General features: G+C 40.7%; 1 protein-coding gene and 1 long non-coding RNA gene across 10 annotated transcripts in view; one reads left to right on the top strand and one right to left on the bottom strand.

Moving 5' to 3' along the window:
* LOC134807341 (uncharacterized) overlaps window positions 1-435 on the bottom strand; it is a 30,663-nt gene extending 30,228 nt beyond the window's left edge. For both annotated transcript variants that reach the window (XR_010147525.1, XR_010147524.1), the window contains exon 1: window positions 153-435. This is a non-coding gene — a long non-coding RNA (uncharacterized LOC134807341). The remainder of the gene's footprint in view (window positions 1-152) is intronic.
* Window positions 436-4,709: 4,274 nt separating this feature from the next.
* Window positions 4,710-19,771, top strand: part of MPPED2 (metallophosphoesterase domain containing 2) — a 202,159-nt gene continuing 187,097 nt past the window's right edge. For 2 of the 8 annotated variants that reach the window (XM_009460171.5, XM_063783957.1), the window contains exons 1-2: window positions 4,852-5,662; window positions 11,178-11,426. In XM_009460171.5, coding sequence (XP_009458446.1) covers window positions 11,299-11,426 — 128 coding nt within the window. In that variant the 5' untranslated portion in view covers window positions 4,852-5,662; window positions 11,178-11,298. Of the gene's footprint in view, window positions 4,729-4,831; window positions 5,663-7,107; window positions 7,243-7,487; window positions 7,567-11,177; window positions 11,427-19,771 lie in introns of those variants that run through there. The other 6 variants (XM_054662182.2, XM_063783956.1, XM_009460172.5 and 3 more) reach the window with 6 other exon arrangements.

The following is a 19,771-nucleotide window of genomic DNA, read 5'->3' as shown; positions in this document are numbered from 1 at the left end:
CGTTGCCCTCAGGATAAAATCAAACATCTTAAACAGGGCCTTACTGTGACCTTCAAACATCTTTGGCATGACCTTGTGGTTCTGGCCTCTACCTACACATCCAGATGAATCCCAGACACTTCTTGCACCATGCAAATCTTCACTGTCAGTACCTGGCCACACTGGCTTCTCTTTTTCCTGCGACATCTTTATATTCCTTTCCTCCACTAGGAAGGTCTTCACTCAACCCCAGAGGAGAAAAGGTTTCCCTGCTTTGTTTTCTTTGCACGAGGGGCCTCTCCTTTACACAGCCATAATTTGCATTCATTTATGTGATGCTTTAAGTCACTGTCTCCCCATCCCCCTAAGATTGTATACTTCATAATGTGGAAAGAACTCTGCTTTTTTTACGTCATTAGACCATAAGCATGGTTTAAGAACTATGCCCCACACAGAGCAGAGCTTAAAAATATTTGTTGAATACTGTAATCAAGCCACTACATTAATAATATAGTGAGAAAAAGGTTTTATATTCTGCTGGTCTCTCAAACTCAGTTTTAAAAAATTGTATCCATTCGTTGATTTATTTTTGCTGAGAAAGAAAGTTACATTATATATTGCTTTCTTGAAATACAGATATCTTATGCTAGATTGCCAAATTGAATTATTAAACTTGGAAATGCTCACATACCTTTTCTTTACCAGGTTTTAATGGGGTTTCTATACTGCTCATCTTTCAAGAGAGATTATTTTGAGTTTACTTCAATGAGAAAGCTCTTTTCCACCATGACAAGCCTATCCCAAGTACGACAAAATTATACCATTTTCCCAAAATTGGGACCATGACATGGGGGAAGACTCAGCAAGCATTAATTGATTTAAAATGAGAAAAGAACTTTTATTGAGGAATGTGAGTCCTTTTAAATTACCAGGCCTAGAAAGACATTAAAATGAGACAGCAAGTCCATCCTAACCCCCAGCTTTTGAGCTATGTATTCACCTCTTGAAACAGCTTGTTATTGTCCCTAGCAGCTATAAATTAACTAATAATGCTGCACTGGAAACTATAACTCACAGCCTATAGCTTAACAATGTCTAGCCAACCACTAATCAATGTTTTTCTGTAAACCAATGAGAATTCTTTACAGAGAACTTTGTGTCAGCCTACTCCCTGTCCCCCATATTTGGCTTTAAAAATTTGCTTGTAACAAAGGCCAAAGGAAGCTCATATCCAATGTTACCTGGGTGTGAATCTTCCAGGCAGTTGTCCCCACACTTTGGCTCACGTAAACTCTTTAAATTATATTTTGTGCCATAGCCTATTCCTTTTAGGTCAACACAGAGATTATGGATGTCTGTTAGAATGGTTACTAACACTAAGAACACACGAATCCAGACTCAGTATCATGTTCAGACTTTTAAAATTAATTATTGCATAAATAATTTTCATGTGATTTCTTGATACATGCTAGATAATGGCTAGTAAGTATGTTAAGAATTTGTGAGTGTTTTGCTAAATTTTAAGATTCTTCCCCAATGCTTGCTACTTAGGCTGCAGGCAAAACTGAATTAAATTTAGCCTTTCTAAGATGATAATGAGCATGACATTTATTTTATGAAATGAAATTTGATCAGTTCTAGTGTTTCCTGATTCTTTTTTTTTTTTGACCCATAAACATTTTTACTGGTTAACCAAAGAAAATTTTAAATACAAAGTACCACCCTTGAAAAAAAATCATATATTTATTTTGAGGATTTCAAAAAGGATCAATCAAGGAATCAGATTAATTATATAAGTTTCTTTTGAGAATGGCTTGATACATTTCTGTACATTTTAAGGAACAAGTTTTACTCAGAATTCTTTTTATTGTGGCATCCTGCTGTATTTAAAAAGAGGGCTGCCTTTAAATGGACATGATACATAACAAGCTTGTCTTTCTATAAGAAAATTAATTTGTAAAACAGTCTTAGGATTATTTCATATTTCTAAAGACATTAGCAAGACCTTTAAAATGTGGTATTTTAACTCCTTGGGAAGTCCTTAGCTCTTATCCTACAACACTGCCTCATGACATCACTTCCTCTCCCACAGATCTGGTGTGGATTTTTCTTAATTGTGTATTTGCCTCATTCACTGTTGTGTTCTCTTCTTTACTTTCTCATTTATTGACCCACACAGTCATTTAACAACTATTTCCAACATAAAGATAAAGAACTCAAAGAAATATAGGACATTGTTATTCAACTTGGAGGGGTCATAATAAAAGCATTTGAATGAAACAAGTCAAAAAAACTTAAGAACTGTGAGAATTCAGAAAAATAAAATAGTTTGTTGAGTTTCATTTTCTAATTACATCATAGTGGTAGTTCTATTAAGAGGCTCTGATTTCTGATAATATACATCTTAGCCTTTGCTGTAAAATGATAGAAATGCTTACAACTTACAGAAAAAAAGAAATAAAATAGTTGCTGCTTGTTCCTACAGTTAGACTGGTACATATCATTTCAATGAAATTATTCAATAACATGCAGTAATTTCAATGGATTGCTTTTTAGAAGAAGAACCACAGTAATGAACCAAGTTTTAAGTCATACACATCTCTGAAGTACAGGAAAACCTGTTCTCATAGGGAAGATGAAAGCCAACTCCAAATAAAGTATTGAGCTTTCAAGGGAAGCATCATTTTCTTTCCAAGCTTCCACCCAAAGTTCTCCCACGCTCCTCTTTCTCATTTTCTTTCCTAAATGCATTCTGAAAAGATAATTTAAAAGGTATTGCAGTGGGCTATCAGGAAGCATATTTACCAGTTCCTTCAATGAAATCACTGGGGAAAGGGTCCAGCTTTGAATTCCATTAAAAGAAAAAAATTGTAATATTTCCTTGAAGCCAATCATAAACTTAGTATTTGATTTTCATCCTTCTTTTCTTTTCCATTATACACAATAAAAGTTGAATTTAACAACAACAAAAAAATGGAACTTATAGACTCACTTATCTTTAAAAAAAAGCTGAAGCTTATAGGATTTAAAATTTGATATAATGAGGTAACATTTCAAAGCTTATATGGGAGATGGGATAGACATGGTTCACATCCAATAATTTTAAATTAAGCTTTTAGTGTAGGTAGCTGTATTTGTAGACAATATGATTTAACAAAATGCAATATGTTCAAATCCACGTAAAGAGAATTATTTGAAAAGTGAGTGTCTTTTTGTTCCTGGTTTATTATTTAAATTCATTTTCATATCTCCAGCTTGTTAGTAGCCTAATGAAAATAAAATTTCATAATCCAAATATACCTTGGTCACTATTGGATAATTGATCTATCAGCAGGTTGACTTCTTCCAGCACTACAAATTACAATTTTAAGCCTTTTTACCTCAATTTTCCCCACTCAGTAAAATGGTATACAAATTTTCATCAGCTTTGTAATGGATAGCCCACTTGATTTTTTATGGCATTAAGTATCCTGTAAAATGTACCACTAAAGTAGAAAGCATTATTATTTACTGTCTGGGTGCACATATTTAGATTCAGAATCATGTTCAAACTAGTTTATCTGTTTTGTTTGACTGCAATTTTTTTTTAAAGAAGGAAACCACAGAAATTATTTGGCTGGTGATGCTTTTTTTTTTTGAACTGATTAAATCAGCCCAAATCAGTCTAAAAATTCAAACTATTAAGATATGAGGAATGTAGTAGTCAGTCACAGAGTAAGGGAAATAAAACCAAGCATTTCTTCAAAAACGTGATTCTAGTCAGTGTTTGCTGATGGGCTAGAAAACAAAAGAAAACAAAATTTAAAGGTGCCTCTATGCCCCCATCTTTGGCATCCTTTGATGTCAATGTCACTTGTTCTGATTTGTGCTGGGCAAGGAAAGACACTGTCCTTTCCACCCCAGCACATTTGACAAGCACTGACACTCTGGGCATGCTGTAAAATAAAATAAATACATTAGTAAGACCATTTCCCTTTTCATTTCAGCCTAGGCATAAGAGATGGGTTACTTAAAATTCAAGTGCCAGGAAAGCCCATTGTAAAAGGGAAATATTTTCAAGTGAATTCCGTTTGATCTTTTTTTATAGGGGCTCCTACAAGCCTCTCTCCCTTCCTCCCCAGACCCTGGAAACCAATTAGTCTCAGCACAGAGGCCACAGACCAGGTTGCAATGGCTCCTTTTTATTTTTAGGGGGTATAATTTCAGCCAGGATGTCTAGTCAGTTGTCACATAGTATACTTAGCACACTTCTCTCTCACACACATATATATACATTGGATTTCCCTTCAGAGAATGCACAGATCTTTCAGTCTGACTCCTAGAAAGGAATTAGATCTGGTTGCTGTCCCAATCTTTCAGCAATGACAATGGCATAACATCACAGGGCCACCTCATCTTTCACAGACAACCCTGCCAACCAAGTTTTCTAAAAGCCTTCTCTCCCTTGTTTTCTGTCTTCCAGCATTTCAGCGGCATTTCCTTTCCTTGTGTTGTTTGTATAAAATTCTGAAAACCTTTTCTTCCATTTTCCAAAGTAGCAGACAAAACTGGACTAAGTTTGATTTTTAAAATGCTTTTGACATGCTTATCTTTTGGGGAAAATTTTATCCAAAAGACGAAAATGGAAACAATTAGAGTCTTTGCCTCTCCTCACCTTCCTGTCCTGAATCTGCCTTAATTCATGGAGGTAAAAAAAATGATCAGCTGGGTTGGCCTTTTCTTTCTCAGCAACATTGCAGAGAGAAAGAGGTGAGTGTGTGAGTGAGTGAGTGAGTGAGTGAGTGTGTGTGTGTGTCTGGCGTGTTGAAAGGCTTGGGGGAAAAGGAGCACAGCTCTCCCCCAGGAAAGCCTCAGATCAGCAGATGGGAGGGAACCTAGGGTCGCCTTCCTAGGTCTGAGCGAAGTGTCCCAGCCTCTCCCCTTACCCCTGCGGTGAGCCCTGCGTCCTGGAACGGTGCCAGGACTCCTGACAGAGCCTGGCAGGTCGGTGGGTGGGGGGAAGCTGGGTGTTCTCTTTGCAGAAGAACACCATTTGGGAGAAAGCTCCCTTCTTTTCCTGGGGCACCGTAGCCCGCCTTCCTTCCCCTATCATTTTTTACGCAGATCGCACTCATGATGATGAACTTGCAGCTCAGCTTCCTGCCGCCTGCTTGACCCGGGAGCACCAGCAGGCTGCCGGGCCTCGCCCTCGGCTCCCTCCTCCTCTCGAAACCCTGGGGCTTCGGGGCACCGGTGGGGGTCCGAGTGGGCAGGGACTGCAGGAGGGGCGTGCAGGGGCGCGGGGTCCCGCCGGGGAGCGCGCACGGAGCGGCGCCTCGGCCGCCCTGCTTCCTGGAGCTGTGCTCCTTTGACCCCAGTGGCAGTCCCTGTCACTGCACCGCTCGCGCTCCCTCCGGCTCGCCGCGCCCTCGCTCCCTCTCCTCGCCCCCTCGCTCGCTCTCTCCCCAGATCGAGGCTGCTCGGGTCCTTTCTCCCCCCGCCTCCCTCTAGCGCCGCGCCCCCTGGCCCCCAGCCCCAGCCTGCGGCGGGACCTCCGGGGTCGAAGGTTCTGGCCCGCCCGCGCCCCTCGCCGCCCCCGCGCGCCCCCAGCACTCCTCCAGCCGGCTCGGGCCGCTCGGCTATGGATCGCCTGCTCGCCGGGCGCTGAAGGCATCCCCAGGACCCGGAGCGCAGCCCGGGAAAGGTAATCCGCCCCGGGAAGGGAGGCGGAGGGCGGGGGAGGGGGAGGAGGCGGCCGGGAGCCCGGTGCCGAGCACGAGAGGAAGGGAAAAAAATGCACACACAAAGCGGAGCCCGGGTGAGAGGTGCCTTGTCAGAGGCGCGTGCGAGGGGCTCGGAGGCTGCGGACCCGGGCTGCCCCGGTGCCCCTGACATCCGCACGAGCGGGCGCCTCCCGGGCAATTCGGCGCCCGGGGAGGGCTGATTTTCAACCCCTGAGCGAAAGCAAATTCTTTTTTAGGAGGTGTCTTTCCTCCGACTCCCCATCCTGCGCCTCTTCTCTTCTCCTCCACCCCCTCCAGCCATCAGTCCCCCGACCTCTGGGGGTCCCCACCTCTTCGCTCCCTCCTCCGCCAGGATTTCTTAGGAGGAGAGGAGGGGGTATCGGCGAGAAGCTGGAGAAGCCGGGCGGCGGGGATGGGGGTGGGGACGAGGGCTCAGCGAGCTGTTTACTAGAAAGTCCCGGGGTGATGTGTTCGAGCCGCCCCGGCCTAGGCCTGGGTGCATTGTGTTGGCCCGATCCCCGGGCTCCCGCGGCGGCCCGAGGCCAGGTGCAGTGACGGGGGGAAGGCGCCGCGCAGCTTTGTGCTCCGGCTGCGCCTCGCGGCCGCCCCCGGGGCCGCCCGCGCGCGCCGCTCTCGCTCGGGGCTCTTTCTCACCCCGTCCCCGCGCCCCAACCTCACTCTCCGCTGCTGCCTGGGTCTCCGCGCTCGCAACCTGCGGAGCGACCCGGCGACCCAAGCTGGGGTCGAGGCTAGGCGACGGGAGACGAGTACCGAGGAAAAGTAACCGTTGCCGCCGGATTTCTTCTCTACAGAGGCAGGAGTTTCTTTGCTATTTACGTATAACAAGGTTATCTTTGTAAAGCCTTTGAATTCCGGGGTTTTGCGGCCTAGGAGGTGAAGGGGGCATTTTTCTAGAGGCTCAGGAGCCGGTTGGAATCCGTCAGCAAGAAAATAAATTAAGGATGCCCCAGTGAAGTTGATTTATAATAGTACATCACCACCCCCCTCTCACACACACACCCCAAATTAAGTGCAAATGCGGGTCATGAAAAATGTATAATTGATTTGAGATGCTGCAAACAAACACAAACAGGTCGGGGGGGGGGGGACAAACAAAAGTTTAAGTGAAAAAAGATGTCAGAAGAGGAGGAGATCCCGTGGCCTCCACACCCCCTTCCAACGCTCGCTGGCTCCCTCTCTTCCTTTCTCCGCCGTTCCAGGGAAGGAACCTGGCAGCGCCCAGGCGTAGAGCAGGGAGGAGGCGGCGGCCCCGGGCTCCGGCTCAGCGCTGTGGGTTCGGGGATGCCAACGCGCCCGGGAGGCTGACGTCGGGGACGTGGGGCTGTGATGCCCGACCGAGGATGGCGTGGTGTCAGAGCCATTGGCCGCCGGTGGTCATCAATCAATCCAGAGCTAGGGAAGAGGGAGAGAAAAAAGATAGGCGTCCAGCGGAGCCCGGGGCCGCCAGCGCTAGCGCCAGCAGTGCCAGCAGGAGCGGCGGCCGAGGAGGTGACGGAGGTGGCAACGGGGGACTGAGCGAGTAAGGCGCTGGTGTTCCAGGAAGGAAGGGGAAGCTGTAGCCGGGAAGAGCCAGCCGTGAGCCTAGAAGGGCAGGGCGAGTGTATGTGTGTGGTGTGTGTGTGTGTGTAGTTGATAAAGCACCCCCCACCCCGCCTCGCGCAACTGCCCACCACCCTAGATTTAAAACAAACAAACCAATCCAAAGTAGAGAATTCCGCGCCCCCCACCGCCCCACCTTATATAGACTCCACGAGTTGCCAGAGGCTCCGGAGAAAAGTCTTGCCCTCCCTCTCCGAAAGAATGTGTCACCCGGGTGTCCGCAGTGCTGGAGACAAGTTCAGGTGTAAGTGCGGTGGGAGGGAGGGCGCTCGGTGGACAGAAGCACGTGGAACTTTATGTCAGCCTCCCCCAAAAAAACCCTGGCGGAGAAGCCCGCCGGGAAGGCGTGTGGGCATCGCTCCCAGATAGAGGGATGAGTAACTGGAAGTGGGCATAAAAGAGTAGGGGCGTGAATTAAGAACGCACTGGATCTGCGCGGCAGAGGGAGGAGAGAGCGAAATTTGGCGGATTTGGAGCAGGCAAGTTCCAAAGTCCCGCCAGGCTCGGTCTGGAGATCTTGGGGCAAGTGATTAAAATGAGCATCCTTGTTGAAACGAGAAAACCGCGGGCTCTTTTCTCATAGGCTGTGCTGGGCAGTGCAGGGGTAGAGAGGTCATGAGTTGTTGCTTTGAAAGTTTTGGTAAATTGGACTTCTGGTGTCTAGGAGGTGGAGAGTTATTTAATTCCTCAGCTTTTAATCCCTTCATTGTCAGCCGACTTTAAAAGGTTTTCCAACTAGATTCCTGGAAAAGAATATTGCTAGTTGTACGGCTTAAAGGACAGAAGTGATTGCTGTCTAGGAAATGCAAAATGTACTCATATGATTTTCTTTTTAAAGAGAAAAATCAAACTAGCACCAGCATGAATGTTTGGCAGTGTCAGTCCCTTTTAGATTTTTCTTTCGGCTTCTTGATATTTCGTCCTGGGTTCCTTTGTTTTGTGGAAAGTGTGTTGAAGTATAAAATGAAAATTTATGAAAAGAATAGTGCTGTCTTTAAATATTGTGTGTAAAAAGTTAAAGTAAGTGCGAAGAGGGTGAGATGCACGAAAATCTGATCATTTGGAAGATTTTACTGCCTAAATATACATCTTCTTGATAGTTGTAAGCAGTGTATCCTTCTGTCTTGTTTCAAGCTCTCTCCAAATTTCTCAGGTTATAGGAAGTGGTTTTGTCCATTGTCCCTTGTCTCTGAGAGTTTACCAAAAAAAAAAAAAAAAAAGTCTTTTCCGGGTGTTTGTGTTTAAAATTCTTAGGATGTGTTCATTTTGAGATAAGGGTGGGGATGAACATAGCATTTTAAAAAATAAGCCTTTTCTTGACTTGTCTGTAAAGGTGCTGTGAAAGTTTTGAAGCTCTCTGCCTCAGTCTGACATTTTCTTCAAAGGACTCCAGATTAAAGAAGATAGACGCTGCAGGTGCACTGTTTCGATGAAACATTTGAAAGGGAACATGGCAAAGATGAATTCAAATGAGGTGCCAGCCACCCATTTAGCCTTTCAGAGTTACAGGGGCCTGTGCTTGCTGATGAAAAGATGTTCTATTTGTCTTACTGGGGCAAAGGTGCAAAGAGGCATAGATGTTCAGTGATAGAGAAGGATGACATTAGGATCAAGCGGACCATGTAGAAGTGCAAATTGATCAGCTGCTAAGTTCTGTCTCTTCTTAGCTTCAAATAGTAGAACTTGGGTGGGTATCATGCTAACTGCTACAAGTCATTGCCTAGATGTTTAAATATTAGGTATGTATATTTTATTTCTAGGCCACATTTGCTTGGTTTAATTAGTGTGTTTACTCCAGAAACATTTAAAATCTTTCTAGTACTGGGTGCAGAGATTGTTACTCAGAGGTCACAGCGGTCTAGACATGAATTTGATTTCCTTTGCTTCTTAATGTTCAGTATTTCACACAATAGACATTGATGGAAGAATGAACATAAGAATTGTCAAGTAATTTTTACACCACTCTCTAATTTATGCAAACACTAAGTTCTCACAGTCTGAAAATGTGAATTTTTCCCCCTCTGTGCTTTGATGGCTAACATTCTTTTTAATGACAGTCATTTCTATAACAGGAAGATGTTTTCATTTGTATTTACTTTTCAGCGCGACGCAATTATGCAGTTTTGCGCTTCAGTAGTGTCTCGGTACTTTGTGTCTCAAAAGAGAATTACAGTACTTAGAACAGGACTGCAATTTGAAGCAGGTGTTGTGTTTTACTGTTATGCAAAATAACAGTAAAATATAATTGTGGGGGAAATTAAGGAAACAGCTGCAAACTTGGTATGAAAACTGCTACATTATGATTTGTAAGCAGTTCTTATAGATATCTTACATCAGAGGAGCAGGGAAAGATTTTAATTTAGTTAATCCTACTGGCCTGGTTGTCTATCATCTGGCGCTTAAAAGACTCATACCTCCCATGAAGTCAGGAAAAAGAAAGAGAACCCAAAGTGACACTTTGTTTAAAATGCCAGAGCACGGGGATTCATCTCTTGGCAGTGCACTTGACATTAGGAAGGCAGGCAAGGTGGGTGTTATTTAGCTTGCTTTGCTAATATGAAGAAGGCAATGATTTGAGTAGAACACTCTGGAATTTCTTAGCCCAGCTAGCATATGGAGGACTACACAAGCCCCGGGTTGTAAAATAATAAAATAAATGGCCTATGGCAGGCCATCTGCCTTTTGCTCGATATTTAAGGTGTTTCATGCCAATTTAAAATCTCATCTTATTATTCTAAATATTTTTATTTGAAATGGCAGATAAGATTCTCAGAGCTTAATGGTGCACATGGCAAACCTATTCTGACATTGTGCACTTAAAGTAAGAGCATGGGTTACCTAAGGGTTACCCAAGGAGTGTACTACGGCTTCTTCTCTACCGCACTGATCAATTGCAACAACTTGGACATGAGAATTTGCTTCCCTCAGCCTCTGCACACCTACCATAAAAATAGACATCTTCATTTCTCAACCCAGTGCAGCAAATAATATATTGACATTTATGAAAAAATCAGAACTAATGGAAACTTTAAAAAATGAAACCAACTACTGAGAATTATGTTGCACCAAGAATGAGGTGGCAGATGTAATGGCCGCCCTTCTTTACGGCTCCATCGGGGCTTGAAGAAGGGAGGTAATGAATGCATTCAAAGTGGTGGTCCAGACCTGGAGGTGTTTGGTTTTCCCCTGAGTGACTGGAGTGTTGAAAGAAATGACACTACATTTAACAAGAAAGATTTGCCTTACCATAAGGTTCTGGGCCGGTGAGGAATGCCAAGCATTGCCTACCTGTGTATTTTGGGAGCTGCTTGTGAAAGAAAAAAATATGTGTAATGTGTGGTTATTATGTGCATGTTATAGTAATACACATGTATTTGTTATAAGCACAACATTTTAAATTCTTATCTGTCATTGTGTTATATAGCTGTTTTAAACATGGAGCTTTCAAATGATTATGTGACACCAACTTTGTAAAGACCAAACATTCCAATTAGCAGGGCAGGTTTGGAAGATTCTTCACTTGGAGCACAAACCATGTATAGCCAGATGCCATGGCAACTGTGGATATGCCCCTTCTGTAATTCACGCTAAGTGCCATAGTTATAATTAAAGAGGAAATCTTAGTTTGAACTCCATTGAGAAGATTTGCTAGCACCCAGCAATATGTATAGAGTGTAATATCCACTTTGAAGTGCATGAAGGGAAGAGAGTTGGGAACAGTTGTATCCATGAGCCAACAACACATATTCAGATTTTCCCTGAACTAGTTTCATGTCTAGATGTTAAATTTATGTCTCTTAGAACACCCTTTTTCTCTTTGTTCTCATTTTATATACATATTTTTTTTTCTTTCAGAAATGCACAGCGGTATTGATGAGTAGATCCTTGGATTCAGAGGTTGGCTGAAACGCACCATGCCTGCTTCCATCTTTTGCTCTGTAAAGTTGTGAATTGCTCATGCCTATAGGGAGGAAGGATGGCACATGGGATTCCTTCTCAAGGCAAAGTTACCATAACGGTGGATGAGTACAGCTCAAACCCCACCCAGGCATTCACGCACTACAACATCAACCAGAGCAGATTCCAGCCTCCACATGTACATATGTAAGTATCGCTTATGAACTTAACAAAATTAGCAATCAAGAAAATAGAAAGAAAAAAAAGAAAAGCATTCACTATTAACTTCTGCTAGGGAGACTAAAAGGTAAATGATTTACAAATCAGATGGATATCTGTGGTTTCAAATACAGCTCAGGAGGAATTCCATACATCTGTGTAACATTTCAAATTTTCAGAGCACTTTCAACCACAATTGAAATTAGATTTTCAGAGCCTCTGAGGACTGGTGGTTGGTTGCCCCTATTTATAGATAAGAACAGAAAAGAACAGAGAGGTTAAAGTATTTGCCACACAGCGAATTTGCCTGAGACTCCTGACCCCTAGTTCAATTTGCTTTACGTTGTATTGCTTGCCTCCATTCTGAAATATTTCTTTAAAATTTCTGTAGTTTTTTTTTTTTTTCCCACACCTCACCCCACTAGCCCTTTACATTCAGCTGGGAAATAGGCCTAATTGGGACTAATTGTCCAGCTACTGCTAGATCCATTGTCTTGCCTGTTGCTAGTGAAACGTGTGCTGCATGCTACAGGACTCAAACAATATGGGGAACAAAGGAATAAGGGACAGTGGAACAGTTGGTTCCAGGAATTGTACTTTCCTCTCACTCCCTAATACTATTTAAGTCATGTTGAGGTTTAAACTGTTTAAGGAGCAAAGTGTGGCAGAAACCCAGAGGCAAGGATTTCGCAGCACCTGGTTGCACATCAACTTTTTTCTGGTCTTCTGCTACAGGATGTGCTGGGCTTTCAGAAGAAGGGAGCAAAAGGTCACCATCTCTCTTGTTTATTCAAGGCCTGGTGTTCATTCTCTATGAGACCCTTCCAATGTCTAACATGAGTCTTTCATAGTAGGACTAAACCTCTTTGAAAACTATTGTATAGTCAAGATAGAAAGGAGGTTAGGGCTCTGTTGACTGTTTTTACCACTCCTGGAAGAATTGAACTCGGGGCATGTCCAAGTCACAAGCTCTTTTTTTAGTAATTGTTTTACATGAGCATTTTAAAAAAAATAGTAGGACACCCCAAATACACACACCCCCCCACCCTGGAATTTACAAACGCTAACCAAACAAAAGGGTCTTTCCATTGACTGCCTGGATATTAGTGTAAATACTAGGATGTTGCTTTGCAAGTATATTCTGGAGAGCGAGTCAGTTACCTATGATGAGATTTCTGCAAAGCAGCCGTTTTAAAGCAGCATGCTTGAGTGACCAAAAAAAAAAAAAGGAAAAGACAATCCTTGTAAGTGGTTACTGCTAAACTATTTGAAAGAACTTTATACGTTCTTTAAATGAGAATATATTCATGATTATGAAGGATCGCTAACATGATTTTAAGGAAAAATGGATAAAGTTTTTCTTTGTTAAAATAGCTTTTCTGAACAATAAATATATGTTTAATTCAAATATTCTTTTTATTCTACTGTTTCTATTTACTTGTTTTTCTTCAAATATGTTACAATATTTGTGTAAGCCATACTTTAGAATAGCTTCAGTTCTGTTTTGCTGGTGTTATGTTTTTGTATTAAAGAACTACAAGGAACTTTGTAGATGCTGTTTCCATTCAAGCAAAACAAAGTGTGTTTTGCTCACATTCCTTGGAAAATGACTGCTGGGGAACCTCAGCTTAGTTCTCAAGTCTGCAGACATCTGCTCACTTGTTCTTGGCCTCAAGATTCCACTGGCGAACTGTGAATGCACAGAGATATTTTAAAAATCATGTAACTTTAAAGTTGATCTGCTTTTATCTAGCCATAACAAATTTGAAGGATCAAATTATACCTCTTTTGAAAAAAATGGCTTGAAAATGGGGCAACCTAGACAGCTGTGTAGTGCTTTCACCAGACTCCTGATCTTGGAATAGAGGATTCTTCTACAGGCTAGTTCCAGTGTACCTGTTCACTTTTATCGCCAATAAGGGCTTCCCATCTGAACCCTCTGCTTCAGCCACACAGTTTGGCTCCCTGTCATCTGAACACATCTTAACCCCTTCCATCTTGGTGCCATTGCCATCACTGTTTCTCACAGAGCGTAACACATTTACGCTCTGCTCATCAAATGCCTCAAAGCTAGTTTAGGTTCCTCCACTTAAGCCTTTTCTACCTATCCGTTTCCAATCCAAAATGATCATGCCTGCCCAAGTTACTTGGCAACACTTCATACCACCTCCATTATTATTTTTCTTAATCTATCTGTCTGTTTATCTGTCTACCTACCTACCTATCTGTATCTATCTATCTGCCTATCTGTCTCTTATTCTTTTAATTTTTTACTTTTTAAAGAAAGGCTTGTCCTTCTGAGCAGGTGACAGATGCTCAAAAACACTGGTCGATTGATCCATTGATTTGATTATGCATTGAATAGAGAGAATAGATTGATGCTTGGAGATTTTCACTGGAATTTTTCTGTCAGTTCTTGACATTTTGAATGTTTTCATGATGGTACGTGTTGTCAGGAAGCTGGCTTACCTTTCCCCTGGCTTTACTCTTTCTTGCTTGAGAACATGCCATTGTTTTGTAGGCCTGATGGCCTCACACAGTGACTGACCTATGGTAGGTGGTCAGCGATCTTGGTTGGATTTAATCATGTCATATTTCTGTTATGTTAAGAAACAAAAATTGGCCTTAATCTAATTAGAAACTTTAATTGGCTAGAAAATATCTATAAAATATTTAGTCTAAAATGTCTTCAGTTTTTCTGAAAATTTCAACATGTCATGGCAGAACTTTGCTCCTCTCCCCAAGGTAAAGATATTTTGTCTTTTCCACTTGCGTAGTTGCTCATTTATTTTGCATGGGATTGTTAAATTATTTGCTTCCTTTTTTCACTTACACTTGAGATTTCTGAAGACCCCTGACAGATCACTTGGATTATCGTTAAAAACCCTATCCCTTTAATGATGTCTTACTTTCTTTTCTACAGCCTTGTGATGGTAGTTGGGGTTTTTCACCTTAATTAGGAAGAGCTCACTTCCCATTTAATTCAATTCGTCTCAGCTCAGCTTTGTGCCTAACAAATTTTCTTTTCCAAGTCTCAGTTTACTTATCTGTAAATATTTGCACCAAATGATGGTTAAGGATCTTTTTAGCTCTGACTTGCTAAGATTAAGATTGCAGTTAAGACAATGTTTATTTGCAAGGCGATGCTATTAAGGAAACAAAAATAAATAAGACCCAGTCCCCATCTTCATGAAGCTCATTGCTGATTTCAGAGCTGATGTTTCAAACAGCTTTAAGAAGCATTGGTTTAGTTTTCATCTCTGAGTTCTGACAAGATTACCACCAAGCTCTCTAAGAATGACTGGCTTGAATCTCTGCTTGTTATGGAGGGAAGTTTTTTTTTTTTTTTTTTTTTTTAGAAAGCAATCCTGTATGACCTTGGGAAAGAAAATTAAAGCACAGCTGGAGTTGGCAGAGCAAAATTTAACCTAGAATTTGTGTGCCTCCCTTACCCAGACTCTTGAGCATACTAACAGATGTGATGATTGAAACCCAGCAATTAACAGGGTTTCATTTTTCCACAACCCCTTCATCTTTCCCAAGCAGAATGATAAGAAAAATTATTTAGTATTTTTAATGATGGTGGGAGGAGGTGCTGAAGGAGCCAACGTAGGTCTGAAAACACCATAAAGATTTTGTATGTGTTTCATAATCTGAGGCCTAATCAAATGTTACAAAACTTTATTAGTAGGATATCCAGCCATTTCAGTTTTAGCATTGAAATCCCCGTGTTATTGGAACGCCATAGGACAATAGGATACCCTACTCAGGTTAATTCTTCATGTTTTTCTTTAAGGATTGACGACTAGGGAGCTCAAATCAAGCTTTGTTTTCAGTTGTAGCCACTTTCCTTGTCTGCGCCTTCTGTTGTTAACACCCCTTGAATCTTACACTGCACTTGTTCTTTTACCCTGGTTCTGTGGAGGCAGGTTAGCATAGTGGTCAACATCACCTGTGGAATCAGATTACCGGGTTTAACATTTGCTTGCACCACTGACTAGCTGTATAACCAACTGTGGATACATACTCTAACTTCCTTATGTTTTATTTTTCTATCTGTAAGATCTGGACCATAAAATAATGCCTATCTCAAAAGGCTGTGGAGGATAGAAGGATGAAACAGTATTACATGTTAATGCTTCTACATACATAGTCTATGCTCAATAAATGTTAGCTGTTATCATTAATAATTTTTTCATTGATTCTGGGTTTTCAATTTTAAACTGCCAATTCATTTTGAAAAGCAGTGGAGTGTATGCAAATGAATAAATAAAGTCATTGCTAAATCTTGTCCTTTCTTCCTCATGGAGCTATGAGCAGCAAAGAGTCATGGAAACTTTTCTAGGTGGGATTTTGGTTTGTCAGGGTTGGCAAGTGTCCTGGTTTAGTGCCTGTCAAGATTATAAACAGCCTAGGAGTGTCTCATCCACCTCCAGTTACTCCACGGGAGTGGCAATCCCAAGGGGGGGATGGAATCTTGTGAGCTGAGTGCTGACTGGTTGCTGTCTGTGAAATCACAGTGGCCTTCCTCCACATGAGCTGAACCTAGGTTCTCTGTACCCCAGTCAGTTTCTTAGACTTCCCATCTCTATCTGTGGTTAAAACAGAAACATCAAGCGCTAACTGTAATTAACCAGGATTAAGTGCAAAAGGCACAGCTTGGGCTGGGGAATGAGGACAATATACACACAGTAGCTGAGAATATGGTCTGAAATCAGCGATCTGTGTACAAATACTGATCCTGCCAGTTACTGGCGTGGCTGGGTGACGATGGAAAAATTGTTGAACCTGTCTTCTCATCTGTAAAATAGGTTTAATGACCCTTTAATATGGTTGTGAGCATTAAATGAAATGATATATAATGACATATAGTGCCCAAAAGATACCACTTGATAAATAGATTTTATGATAATATATATGGTATTGTCTACCAGCTGATGAGTATGAGATAAGTTGTTAACATTTTCCTTTCTAAACTACTTGGCTATATGAAACCTGACAAGTCCAACTTGTTTTATTTTGTATTGTGTAGTATCTGTCAGTGTTGCTTGGCCATCACTAGTTAAAAAAAAAATCTGTAGCTTTTAGGGTATCTGGGTGATTATTTCATGCCAAAGTATTACAAGATTTTGTTTGTCTGATCTGAGATTTCATTCTTATTCGGTTCAAGAATGTGGTAGGAAGTAAATGTTTGTTTTAGTTCTGTATTAGATATGCTTACGTATAAAAACAATGTTACAGAAGAGTGTTATAGAAAAGGTGTCATTTGACTAAATAACTATATAAAAGTGTATGGAAGGATAAATAACATTACTGGTGATTTTTAGGGAATACATTTGGAACTGAATTTGCAGGAGGGAGTGTTGGATAAGGACCTTTTACTTTTTATTTCTTATACTTTCATATAATTTGAATTATTCTTATAACAAGTATGTAACACTTTTATGATTAAAACTTTTTTAAATTGATAAAAAATATAATTTGTCTCCAAGTCCTTATGCTTTGCCTGTAATATTTGCTTTAAAGTCTTGATCTGATGCAAATCTTCTATTTTCTTTTGTCCTCACTTTCTTGGGTAGCACCTTCTTCTATTTTATATTGCAATCAAGGAATAGGCCAAAGGCTGTTCATTGGTTCAGTATAACTCAACTTGCTCAAGTGTGGGAAGATGAGAACAGTGTTGCCTACTTCGTCGTCTTATAACTGATTGGAAATTTTTAAAGAAGTATGGTGTCACTTAATGACAGGGATACATTCTGAGAAATGCATCTTCTAGGCGATTTCGTCTTTGTGCAAACATCATAGAGTATATTTACACAAACGTAGATGGCATAACCTACCATACACCTAGGCTATATGGTGTAGCCTATTGCTCCTAGTCTACAAACCTATATAGCATCCCACTTTACTGAATACTGTAGGCCATTGTAACGCAATAATAACTATTGTGTATCTAAATATATCTAAACACAGAAAAGGTATAAGAAAGGTAGAGTATAAAAAATTAAAAATGGTCCACCTCTATAGGGCACTTACATGAATGGGGCATATAGGACTTGAAGTTGCTCTGAGTGAGTCAGTGAGTCAGCGGTGAGTAAATGTGAAGGCCTAGGACATTACTAAACACTACTGTAGGCTTTATAAACAGTCTACACTAAATTTATAAACAATATTTTTGTTTCTTCAACAATAAAGTAAGAAACAGCTTACTGTAGCTTTTTTACTTTATACACTTTTTAATTTTTTAAAACTTGTTGACTCTTTTATAAGCCAGATTAAAACACAAATACATTGTACAGCTGTACAAAAATATTTTCTTTCTTTATATTCTTATTCTATAAGCTGCTTTTGTACCAAACTTTTTTATTTTTATTTTTTTTTGCTTTTTAAGCTTTTTGTTAAAAATTAAGACATGGTGGGAAGGGAATGAAGGATTTAAACTACATGTTGGATACATTGTACACTACTCAGGTGATGGGTGCACTAAAATCTCAGATTTCATCACTATAACAATTTATCCATGTAACCAAAAACCACGTGTATCCCAAAAGCTATTGAAATAAAAAATGTGTGTGTGTGTATAAAACTAAGACATGAACACACATTAGCCTAGGCCTACATAGGGTCAGGATCATTCATATTACTGCCTTCCACCTGCACATCTTGTCCCACTGGAAGGTCTTCAGGAGCAGTAACAGGCATGGAGCTGTTATCTCCTGTGATGACAATGCCTTCTTCTGGAATACCTCCTGAAGGACCTGCCTGAGGCAGCCAGGGTTTTAGTTAACTTTGTTTTTGTTTTTTTAATAAGTAGAAGGAGTACACTCTAAAATAACAACTAAAGTATAATACAGCAAATAAGCAAACCAGTGATAGAGTCATTTATTTCATTGTCAAATATGATGTACTATCCATAATTGGATGTGCTATACTTTATACCACTGGCAGGGCAGGTTTGTTTACACCAGTATCACCATAAACACATGAGTAATAAGTTACACCACAATGACATTATGACAGCTAATGTCATTAGGCGATAGAAAATTTTCAACTCCATTGTAATCTTATGGTACCACCTTCATATATGTGGTCTGTCATTGACCAAAATGTCATTATGCAGCTCATGACTGTATTTTCAAATCCATTTGGGGAAGCTAAAAGAGTATACAGTAATAGACTTCTTGATAGCGTTTCAGGGAATCTGCATTCTAGTTCTGTCGTGATCACTAATCAGCTCTGATATTTAGCAAGTAGGGCCTCTCTGAATTTCAGGTTCCTTACCAGCCAATAGACTTAATGGTCTTAGCATCATCTCTTCCCATTTTAACAGTCTGGGATTTCTCCTATTCCTTACCTTTACATTTGTCCATGTAAAATTAAGAACACAAATCCCACATCATTAGTCATATTCTTTAGGGAAAGAATATAATAGAGACATCATTGGGATATGGTGGTGAGAGAAGAGAAATGACCCCTAACGCTCACACAGAGGAAAAGTCATATCAGTGGATGAATGAATGAATGTCTGGGACTCTGTAAAATGGCACTTACTAACAAGGTAGAAATTTATTTTGTTACAGAGTTGGGCTGCATTTGCTGTTTTAAAAAAATTCTAAACAGACACTTCTTTCTTGGTAAGCCACTTTCTTATTTTCATTACAGATTCATCACTGTCCTGCACATTAGCATGGCTATAATTTGTAAAATGTTCTCAATCTGAAATTCATCATAGAAATGCTGAATTGTCCTTTTAGTTTGCACTTTATATATAAACACTGGATATTTTTATTTTCTTCTCTCATTTATTCTTAAAAATACGTTCTTTTTCCTATATGCTCCCTGAGGGCACCTGTCTTGTGGTCCGTGACAGTTGGACTTCATTTTAGAGCTGACTTTTTCCCTATTCTGTACATTTCTTTGTTTGCACTCAAGCATTAAAGAAGCAATCTAAAATTAGATTTGCTTTTTGTCCATAGGAATTTGTTCCTAGAACCCTAGCTGTATGTTGCATAATTGGACAGTGGTTTTTGTTTATTTGTTTGTTGGCTACTTGACTTTCTGGGAGGGTAAAGAATTTTGATGAAATAAAACAAATCCTATCTTCTATGTTATACCTGGATTTTGGGTTTGGAAAGTTACCTACATTTGTAGGGATAAAGAACGACTCATAGAGAAAGCATAGTCATTGTCAACTCATAGACATATCCTGCAACTGGGAGCCATCAGACCACCTCTCCTTACAGACTGAATCTATCTATCTCCTGCTCTAAATACAATTTTTGTTTTCTAAACTTCTTTCATGGGGATATTTTGGTAAAAATTATTCAAGTGGC

Source organism: Pan troglodytes, chromosome 9 (assembly GCF_028858775.2).
Source record: "Pan troglodytes isolate AG18354 chromosome 9, NHGRI_mPanTro3-v2.0_pri, whole genome shotgun sequence".
Classification (NCBI taxonomy): Eukaryota; Metazoa; Chordata; class Mammalia; order Primates; family Hominidae; genus Pan; species Pan troglodytes.
This window is presented reverse-complemented; position numbering and strand designations above follow the sequence as displayed.